The 11,927-nt window shown below is 41.5% G+C and overlaps 1 protein-coding gene across 1 annotated transcript; it reads left to right on the forward strand.

Moving 5' to 3' along the window:
* Positions 1-870: 870 nt before the first annotated feature.
* Positions 871-1,608, forward strand: LOC139762266 (uncharacterized). Its single transcript, XM_071686859.1, has one exon. The coding sequence runs from the start codon at positions 871-873 to the stop codon at positions 1,606-1,608; it is 738 nt and encodes a 245-aa protein (XP_071542960.1).
* The last annotated feature ends 10,319 nt before the right edge of the window (positions 1,609-11,927 follow it).

Here is an 11,927-nt window from a genome sequence, read left to right on the forward strand (position 1 = left end):
CACCCGCGAGGCCCGGGTTCGATTCCCGGCACGGGAACCATATATATATATATATATATATATATATATATATATATATATATATATATATATATATATATATATATATATTTTTTTTTTTTTTCTTTTTGCTTTGTCGCAAGGAAACAGACGAAAGAGATGGCCCAACCCACCCCCATCCACAATGTATATACATACACGTCCACACACGCAAATATACATTCCTATACATCTCAATGTACACATATATATACACATAGACACATACATATATACCCATGCACACAATTCACACTGTCTGCCTTTATTCATTCCCATCGCCACCTCGCCACACATGGAATACCATCCCCCTCCCCCTCATGTGTGCGAGGTAGCACTAGGAAAAGACAACAAAGGCCCCATTCATTCATACTCAGTCTCTAGCTGTCATGCAATAGTGTCCGAAACCACAGCTCCCTTTCCACATCCAGGCCCCACACAACTTTCCATGGTTTACCCCAGACGCTTCACATGCCCTGATTCAATCCACTGACAGCACGTCAACCCCGATATATATATATATATATATATATATATATATATATATATATATATATATATATATATATATATATATATATATATATATATATATATATATATATATATACATATATATATATTGTGTGTGTGTGTGTGTGCCCTATACTATATTTTTGAATCTGAGGTACCCAGTTACAGGAAGCTTCACTATATTTCTGCACTTCTGGGATATGAAAGTTTACTTCGTCAATCAAAACACGAAGGAAAGCACCAACTCGGTATCTCTAGCGTTACAATATCAGAGTTTACCAGGTCAGCCCAAACCCCACAGAAGACACTACTCTCAAAATGACTGTAATTCAGAGAAGAGACGTGGAAATTCTCGTCTCCCAAGCACAGGTGGTCTTGGGTGCTGGGGGGAACGGGAAGGCCTTCCTTGTTCCGTGGCAGGAGGAAAGAGCCGTGCTGAAGGTCTCTCACAAAGCTGAGGATAACAAACTCATGCAAGAGGCCCAACACATGGCTCACCTTGAAGGAGCCGGAGGTGTCCCTAGGCTTTATGCTACCTGCGAAAACCCACCGTCCATTGTGATGAGCTACGCGGGCCGATCGACTCTCGAGGATGTCTTGAGGGGCAACAATCCACAAGGTCGCTTCGATCTCCTGCAGCTGGCACTGTTGGTTGGACACAGACTGCAGGAGATGCACGACAAAGGGATAATCCACAATGATCTGAAGAACGATAATGTGATCGTGAGCGGCGATCCTCAGGCGCCCCAAGTGAGCATCATTGATCTGGGGTTTGCCTGTGTCGAACACCAGAACCTGGGCCTCAACTCCTCTCCTGGTAAATGCCTATGGATTGCGCCAGAGGTGAGGTCTGGCCAACCCAGCACCACGGCGTCTGACGTGTACTCCTATGCCTTCCTCCTGAGTCAGATTATCAAACAAGTTTACCGGAGTCGCCGCTCACGCTTGGCCACTATTGTCAAACAGGCTAAAAAGGAGGATCCCTCTGCTCGACCCACATTGGACCTTATTATGAAAGACTTGCAATATGCCATCGACAGGAGTTTGGCAGCATGAAGGAATGTCCAGAATGGCCAGGCCGATAAACCTTTGCTGACGACATAGCCAATATATATATATATATATATATATATATATATATATATATATATATATATATATATATATATATACAAACTACATTGCAACTTACATATAAAAAGAATCATCAAGCTTCACTATATTAACTTTACTATATTTGAATATAGACAAGGTCTAACCGAGGTTACTTGGTTGAGCAAGACGTGAGAATATCATCAACTGGCCCTCCAGCCCTGGGTTGAAATTGTCGTTCTGACGTATTTCGAGTTCAGTGCTGATACAGGACCATTGATTATAGGACTGTCTTGTTAGTCTGTGTAACTTCGCCTGACCCAATCCACGTCTTCAATGGCTTTCTGTTACTACAAACGGGATTACAAAGGAAAGGCTTCCTTTGTTAGTTTCATGAATACCTTCGTTCAAATGAAGGGAAAGACTATTACTATGAAGCGGTACCTTATCAGCAGGAAAGAGCTGCAGCAACGGTATGAAAGTTACTGCAAGATACATAACGAGCCCGTGGCTTCCAACGTAAACATCGGCCGCCATTTGGGTTCACTCGGCATCATGTGTGACACCAAGATTGGACCCGTTGGGAAACAGGAACGATACTATTCTGGTATCATGTGGCTCGATGGCGCAGGATCACCAACTGAAATGCAAAGAAAATGGAGAAAGCCGCCCAAACGTATCATGAAGGCCGTGCAAGAGAAGATCGAGAGGAATCGGTTGAGAGACGATATCGCTCACAGTATATTGAAATTTATACCCAAGACTTCCCCTGATCTCCAGACACAGCCAGTCACAGAGACCACCAGCCCCGCTCCCCAGACACAGCCAGTCACAGAGACCACCAGCCTCGCTCCCCAGACACAGCCAGTCACAGAGACCACCAGCCCCGCTCTCCAGACACAGCCAGACACACAGCCCACCAGCCCCGTCCCCCACACAGAGCCACAAGATCCTGATATTGAGGAAGCAAATGAATTTCTCGATGATTTTTTGCTTTCACTGGAGAAGAGCTGATGAGTTCCTTATAGACAAGACAAAATGTTAAAAGAAGAATCTATATAAGTTCACTTATGGAGTGAGATCTTTGACGGAGCTGTGCTGCCTATAGCACAGTCTACCAAAGGGTGATCATTGGTGTCGTGCAGTAACCTCATGAGGGCGGAGTCCGGCTACACTTTCTTTACCGAGGAAAAGATCTCTGCACTAATAGACAACTGTCCTAGCAACACTTATATGAGATGAATAGATGGATTCTCTAATGATCGAAAATATACAAGTTTGAGGAGGACTGACAACTATATACATTTGGTTAGCCAATCTTCATATGACTGGGGCTATTGTTCCCTCTGATTGATTCATTTTTCAAGATTAAGGAAAGTTATAATAAAAATATTGTATTGAGTTTCTCCGTTGGCGTCAGGGTAAACACCCATCCCCCCCGAAGCTTGGTTACCTTTCCGTGGTGGGGGGGACTTCATGGATTGGGCAGTAGCAACCATCGTTGGTTGCTTCTGTTCAATCCATGAACGAAAAACCAAGCATCTTGAACGTAATTGTCGTATAAATTCACTTGGTGTCAAAACTGACGCGAAAGCGGTTGTCTCAATTTTGTCAGAAATGTTTGTGCGTTTCGGCCTGATGGCGGGAGTCGGTTTGGCGCTGTGGTCATGAGGGAATACGAGGAAGATTGGCAACCGTCCCAGAAGTAGCTACAGTGAGGCCCAGCAGCTGTCCCTAATACTGTGGAAGGCACTCATGTAAGGTGTGCAGTGAGGCGTAGCAGTAACAAGGGAAACGGACAACCAAAACAGCAACCTTGATCATCAGGAGGCTATCCAATGCTCAAAGTAGATCTCACTTCATCAATTATCTGTGTAGTAATTTTTGCTCGATTCACTATTTTTGCACTATGTTGCCACTGTTTATATTGACAAAAGACGTCTAAGGATACTAAAATGAATTTTTTTGTTTTTATATTTACTAATATTGATTTGTAATCAGGGTCGCAAATTCTTATAAAAACTCTGAATTCTTCATTGAAGATTTTAATCATGTTTATGATACCACAAGAAAACTTAGTTATCGTGAAAAAATTCTTGACAAATGCATATAAAAAACAAGGAAGATCTGTTATTGTGATGAGAAGGAAGACAAACTCAACAAGAAAAAGAATTGTGGTTCCACCGTCATTAGTAATTTTCACCTCTTCGTATCATTTTGAAATAATGTGTTGAAATATGGAGACACCAGATTGAATTCCTTGATACAGAACAGCCCATCATCTAATGGAAAATCAGGTGTCTGGTCCACATGACGTCTGTAAATTTCTAAAGAAAAGGATTCAGCAGCATAGGTATTCTATAAAGACAGCCTGCTTCACATCGAGTGTTGATACGATCTTGAATGACAACACTATAATATATACACGACACAGAAGGACTCTACCACCTGGTCAGCACATATGGAGTGATTGTGTAATGTATGTGGTGTTTGCGTATGGCATATTATGTGGTAGAGGTTTGTGACACGTTTGGTACGTGTGAGTTTCAGTGATGAGGCCTGGGCGTACATAACACATGATTTAGGTGTGTAACACGTGTTTTGGGCGTGTGACGCGTGACACGGGTGTGTGACGAATGTGATGCAGGTGTGTAGCACATGTTATGAGAGTGGGTTACTGAAACGTTATGGATGACGTACACAATAAGAGGACCTACTAGATATGGATGAAGACTTGATGTTGTGTAATAATTAAGTCTTGGGTAAGGTAAGGATTCCCTCATATAAGTCAAATTACCAGAGTGATGACATGTGGTGAGAGGTGGGAAGTACGACGTGAGATGCATCAACAATATTTAGCAAAAGATTGGAAATGGCTTATAAGTCTTCGTTGTGTGTGTGTGTGTGTGTGTGTGTGTGTGTGTGTGTGTGTGTGTGTGTGTGTGTGTGTGTGTGTGTGTGTGTGTGTGTGTGTATGTGTGTGTGTGTGTGTTTGTGGAATTACCTATCTTGACAGTGTGTGGAGCGAGATTCTCCTCTCTTGAGCCTCGATTTCTTAAAGTTCCTGTGCTATTAAAGTATATTCTAAGCTTTTGTTTTTTCTATGTTGTCAACTTTCATAATATTATCATTTATCCATTTTTTCGACTACCACAAATTTCTTGTTATGGCCTCTGGTTGTTCTGTCCTTACATATTTTGAGGAACTGTTCGATTTCATCAAACTGGTTTCGAAACTTGAAGGTTGTGATCAAGTCACATCTTACTCATCTTTCTTCGGTAAAGGGCAAGTTTATGCCTCCAGCTCCTCAATGTAACTCGGCTTTCTTAACCATAATAGTACATCTTTTGCCTCCCTTTGGACCTTATATATCAATATTTTCTGCCTTTTCAAGTACGATGACCATATTGCAAAACATTTTGTAGTTTTGGCATAATGCTATACACTTTACGAATGTTCCCTGAGCGTGTCTTATCCATGTACTTAAAACCAGTTTCATTATTTCCCAGGAAATAATTTATCTCTTTTGTAATTCTCCTTACGTGGAGCACTGATGACAAGTTATGTAGGTACAATGACACCTCCCAAGTCTCATATTCAGATTCCAGCAACATATTTTGTTGTGGATCATCCTTGTATTTCTCATCCTCATTACAATCACTCGGTGTAAATTTCATCATGAGATTATAAGAGTAACTTTCAGTTTTGTGTAGGATCACTTATGAGTTGATGTGATCCTCATTATTTTTCCCTTCCTTCATAAACTTGGCATCGTCCGAAATCATTAGTTTAGTCCTTCCGGCAAGTCATATACACAGATCAAGAAGAGCAGTGGTCCCAGGACCGAGCTTTAGGGCAAGCCACTGGTAATCCCAACCTTTTTTTTCATTATTCTCTAAAAGCCTAACTTTACCTGCAGTTCACCAGGTCTCTCGACCTAAGGTATGGTGTCTTTGGTAAAATCCTGAGATATGAAACCATATGGATGGTGTATTATTACCTCTACATGTATATGATTCACAGTGAAGGTAATGTTATGAATCTGTAAAGTTGATAGGTTTGTTCCTGTACAAAACACATACGCAATGAGATGGCTTCTTGAACAATAGTAGGATCTGAGCAGGTGTATAATTCTCTGTGTTGCACTCTGGGATTTCAGGTTTACAGTGGTGTACTGTTTGAATCAGATCGAAGAGGCGAACCAGAGGGTGAAATAGGGAAATAACTTTGCTGTAATCAGGCAAGTTCAAATTGGTTACTAGCTCACTGAACTAGGTGGTATAAGAGGCTATTTGATTACATAAGGAGTTAAGGAGATTGGTAATAATTAGTAATCTATATAGATGATCAGCTGCTGGGTTGTAGACTCTGTTTATTGGGTTATACTATCTACTCTCCCAACAGACTGAGTATATCAAACCATAGGTTCCTAACCTAACCACACTCGATGTCTACTTGTACGGTAAAGCAGTCCATTATACCAACTGCTTCAGTGAGTTGGTAAACAATCTGAACTTAGCTGATTACAGTATTGTTACGGCCGTATTGTTCCCATACAGCGAACCAGCTCGTCTTCTGCATGTGGCTCGAGCACTTTCCCTTACAAATTGATAGAAAAGTTGAGCAAATTTAGAAATTATAGGCCTACTTACAAAACTGTTATGAACTAGGGTCTAGAAAATGATGGAAGTGATTTCTGCTAGCGTCCAGTTTTGATGGAGTCTCAGGCCATTTACATGGAGAACTGTGTTGTATGCGGGGGGTTACAGATGGTCAATCTCGGATATGAGCAGGGTTGTAACACCAGAAAAATACGAACTAGTTCTTTGCACTTGTACTGATTCTTCATACCAGAGTCGTGCCGTAAACCATAACTTGTATTAGGACAAAGTAATATGGTGGTTCATACAAAGTTCTGACACAGTCAGGGCCACAGAGCGGAGGACCGTTGCCAGTGTGGCTTGATGGCTATAGTAAGGAAGGAAGAGGAATACCATGTTAGGCCAGTGCCATTATGGTATGTGGCAGGTGATCAAGTTGTAAGTCTTAAAAGATGTTGTGAGAGGGTGTTCAGCCACCTTCTGTCACTCCATAGCCCATCAGACAAGGAGACACCATGTCTAGCATCAGCGTGAGAATCATCCTCTACATGACGAACAGCTTAAGACTATCGGTATGGTCCTGTCCCACGACCAATGGGTGCAAGAATCAACGTATATATGTACCTATGACTCCTGTGCTGCTGTATCGCCCAGTAAAGGCCCTGAAATTTTTGATCGATTGTCTACGCATCTCCAGTCATATCATAATTCTCCAGCATTATTGAACTTCCTTCCATAATCAGCTTAGTCTCAACAAGCTTTTCTTTGCTTGTAATCACTGCTTACCGGAAGCAGCAATATTCTGCCTGATCAATAGATGCATGAATTGTGTATCCTTGCGGTGCCTTCAAACTGTAACTGTATTAAATTCTCAGTTATACATCTTCATGCAACACTGGTGTCATTTGGAGAGAGAAATCGTGTTATAAGTCACCTTGGTTGGCAATCAGTTGGTGGGGTAAGGACAGACCGGTTACATAAATGGAACTATAAAACATGACAGGAATACATGGAGAGCAGGGCCATGAGACGGACTGTGGGCTCAACGTCTTAGCCTATCGGTAGCTGGCTATGAAGCAAGCTACTCCCCCTGCTGCTGCTGCTGCTAACTGAACCCTACAACCTGTGCGATTAAGCCATTTGATCTTAATGTCTGCAATATTTCACGGTTTATCTCCTGAGCTAGACTATAAACAGGTCTCTTGAGCAGGGCAAGTTATACACTGAGTCAAAGCTAATTTAAACCTGCCAGTATGAGTAAATGTTTATTAACTTTGATTAATCAAATGTATTCTCTCTCAAATTCTTTACATGTGTTCTTATCGTGTAATTATGTTTTTGCTTGCAATTTTCACTTTTGTGTGCCAGGGTGTATTTGTTTGTAGGTAACTTTACTTTTATATGTTCTCTTGTGTTTACTTGTAATTACTTTTTTGACCAGTACTGGAAGAGATTTCTCCATCTGTCTGGCTCCATCACATTTTAGTAGCCTTCTAAGCCTCTATATACCGCTGACATTAACAGTTTCCTTGTTTATTCTATTCCCACCATCTACCATCTTGACACTCCCAACAGTACTTCTGCACCTCCTTTCTAACAAGCCTCTTGCTGAGCTCCATATCATTGCCTCTGGTTACTCTAGTATGGCTTCTCATGAAGAACTGTTCTATATCATCATCATCTAATCCATTCAGAAACTTAAGGCAGTGATCAAGTCACCAATCTAGTCTTTTTATCTTCATTGTGGAGAAATTTGTAGCCCTCAGCCTCTCGTTGTTCATCTCTCTTAATTCAGGTACCATCTTAGGTGTTTTCCTATGTATTCTCTCGGATCTTTCCACTCATTTGGGTACAACAACCGGACTTATGAGGCGTCGTCCGGTTTTGGTCGAATATGTATCTTGAATAGTCTACCAAACATCTTTTCTATATACTTATAATACGAACTTTTATTGTTTGACTTAAGGTAGAGAGCCTCTTTCACAAATATGATGTGGAGCCCGGATGACAGGCCAGGAACCATGTCTACCCATAGGCCTCTTTCCCTCATAGGTTCCTGCAGTTTGCTTTCAGCTTGGAAGTAATAGGACTGATTTTTACCATCCCTTTATCAGGTCAAATTTGAATTTTGTTAAGGAAAGTACCTTTGTATGTTGATGCAATCATCAGCATTCTTTAAGTCTCTCATGATCTTGGCATCATACGCAAACATGTTCACGTAAGAGTCTAGTCAATCAGGCAGGTCATTTACACCTACCGAGAACAGCAGTGGGCCCAAGTTATGGCCCTGTGGCATCCACTGCTGACCCCAACCTATTTTGGGAATATTCCTCTAACCCACGTCCTTTGCTCCCTTCCACTAAGATCATCTATTCATTGCAGGAGTTTGTCCCATGTTCCTTCCTGTAGTTTAAGCTTTTTAATCACCCTCAGATGGAGGTTGTGTCAAAAATTTTCAATCAGCTCAGGACTATAGAGTCTACCCCTCCGTCTCTTTGACCTAAGATGTAGTTAACCCTATCATAGAAGTCTGTGAAGTTTGCAATACTGGACCTCCTCTCCCTAAATCCACGTTTTCTCCCAGTTAGGTAGTTTCTACTTTGCAAGTAGTTATCTTCTCCCTATATGTGCTTGCCTCGGAAAATGTGTGTGTGTGTGTGTGTGTGTGTGTGTGTGTGTGTGTGTGTGTGTGTGTGTGCGTGTGTGTGTGTGTGTGTGTGTGTGTGTGTGAGCGTGTACTTATCAGTTTGTAACTACCTATGTATCATTTACGGGGAGGGAGTTTCACACTTATGGGGCCCCATCCTTTGAATATTTTCTACCATCATAAAACGTTTTAAGCTTCTGTATGTTGTACTAAATAATCATATTCTCATCCAGTTCATGTTATGCATCTACTATTCTTACATTATAAAAGTTCCTCTTTACATTCTCTGATTCCACGTTATGGTCTCTGGTTGTGCTGTCCCTACAACTTTCGAAGAACTGTGCACTACGTACTATTAGAGTGATTCAAAAGCTTAACAGTTGTGAGGTCACCCCTCACTCTACTTTCTTTTATAATAGGCAAATTTAAAGCCTCCACGCTATTCCTGCAGCTCAGCAAGCTTAATAATCAGATTGCAAATTTGTTGCTATCCTCTGCGACCCTTGAACTCCAGTGCTTTACTATGTACTACTCGTCAGTCTGAGTTCGTGTACATTACTTGCAGCCTGACATTCCCATCACTGACTTCTCTGAGGTTCTGGCTGGGCCGCTCATCCTCTTCCCTCTTTTGACGTCTCTCATTTTCCCTTTCTTTTTGCCTCTTGCCCTGTACATTCTATAGGTCTCTCTCTTTTTTCATCATATATTAGAACGAACCTGCGTGTTCGTTGTTGAGCCTGCGTGTTCGTTGTTACGAACCTGCGTGTTCGTTGTTACGAACCTGCGTGTTCGTTGTTACGAGCCTGCGTGTTCGTTGTTACGAGCCTGCGTGTTCGTTGTGTCTGTGATAGAGAATTTGTATGCTTAGGTAAGCCACGTGGTGACCTGGGAGATCCCAAGAGATTCCTGGGCCGGTACTACCACGACTACCTGGGATCTGACACACCTCAAGCCAGGTGGCCAGATTAGCGGTGTGTCAGATCCCAGGTAGTCGTGGTAGTACCGGCCCAGGAATCTCTTGGGATCTCCCAGGTCACCACGTGGCTTACCTAAGCATACAAATTCTCTATCACAGACACAACGAACAAGCAGGCTCGTAACAATATAAAGAAATTCTAATAGTTTCCCCAGTTCTTTTAGAAAAGTAGATCTATGATTCAGTATGTATACGAATATAGTGCATATGAACGATGATTGACATAAAACACATAATATCCTCCTATAGCGTTCCCGACCACCACGCAAAAGGTCCTGGGTTCGAGTCATGGTTGTTGGAGGGTATTATGTGTACTATTAAAGTGCGTGTGTTGTTGTGACTTTTTCGTTGTTTTTCATGTGAAGGATGATGATTCCTGTTTTGTCAGTATTGTACTGAAAATGACAGTAATGTACCATGATGTCTGGAAGGTTGTATTTATTATTGCTTGAACCTGCAGCTTTGTTTTATACCAGTGACTTGACTGTTACTTGACTACTACGGCGTTGACGTGCCCACAGACGCAGCCAGAGTTCCTGAGGCGGTACGAACCCCAGAAGGAACCAGACGGGCTGGAGACGGCCGTGCTGGGTCTCACCTTCAAAACCAACCGCAGTCACTTTCCCCGCGGGGAAATGCGCCTCAAATGCGTCGCCATGATTGCCACCATCTACTTTCAATCTCAATATACTTCCGTCATCGAGACTGGGTTCCTACCCCACACCCAGGCCGAGGAGCGTCGCCATAATGATCGCTTCTACTTCTTCGGTAAGTGACTCCACTCTCTTTACAACACACACGACACGAGTTCTTCATTTTCCTTTTGTTAGATCGACGTTTAGACCACTTTTAAGTACCATAGGATTAATTGGATCAAAGACTGAGCCTTTTGATCCGTAAACCCTCAATAAAATGAACCTCAGAGTTCTTAATCAGCATCTTACTTAAACTGATCATTAATGAACTCATTATTTTCATTTATTGACACAAAGTACTTTCACCATCTAAATTCGGACAACAAACATCGTTTCTGGTAATTCATGGACAATGATAGAAGAGAAAAGTAACACCAGTGATGGTATCTTCACTAACATGAAATTTTCACTGTGGATTTGATGGCCAGTGATATATGAGATTAATCATGCCAAACACTTATGTTCGTATTATTGATCATTGGACACAGGTCTATAGAACATCTAATACATATCTATATATTTTCACGAAACAATTTGAATGTTTTCCTTTTCTACTGTTCACTCCTACCTGAACTTTAAGTGGACTAACAATGATGACAATGGTAACAATATCTATGGAAACAGTAGAAATTTTAACGATTATGATAATGATAATGATATGACTACTGCTATTACTACTACTACTACTACTACTACTACTACTACTACTACTACTACTACTACTACTACTACTGCCTTTACTATTACTGCTATCATTATTACTACTACTACTTCTACTATTGCTACTACTACTACTATGCACCAATAATCACCCACATCTTTCCATCCACTTTCAGTTTTACCCATATCAATCTAGAGTTTACTTACTTACACTCTATCACATACTCCCACCATGCCTGTTTCAGGGGTAGTGCTACTCCTTCCCTTGCTCTTGTCCTCTCACAAACCCCTGACTTTACTCCCAAGACATTCGCAAACCACTCTTCCTCTTTATCCTTGAGCTTCGTCTCACTCACAGCCAAAACATTCAGGTTCCTTTCCTCAAAGATACTACCTGTCGCTCCTCTTCTCTCATGTTGGTTACGTCCACACACACTTAGAAACCCTTATCTGAGCCTCCGAGGAGGATGAGCACTCCCTGCGTGACTCCTTCATCTGTTTCCCCTTTTAGAAAGTTAAAATTCAGTGAGAGGAGGGTTTCCAGCCCCCCGCTCCCGTCCCCTTTAGTCGACTTCTACAACACGTGAGGCATGTGTTGGAAGTATTCTTTCTCCCCTATCCCCAAGTATATATATATATATATATATATATATATATATATATATATATATATATATATATATATATATATATATATATATATA

Source organism: Panulirus ornatus, chromosome 43 (genome assembly GCF_036320965.1).
Source record: "Panulirus ornatus isolate Po-2019 chromosome 43, ASM3632096v1, whole genome shotgun sequence".
Classification (NCBI taxonomy): Eukaryota; Metazoa; Arthropoda; class Malacostraca; order Decapoda; family Palinuridae; genus Panulirus; species Panulirus ornatus.

Bases quoted from the DNA above. Each gene is read 5' to 3' on its own strand.
- LOC139762266 (XM_071686859.1), top strand. From the start codon at position 871: ATGACTGTAATTCAGAGAAGAGACGTGGAAATTCTCGTCTCCCAAGCA.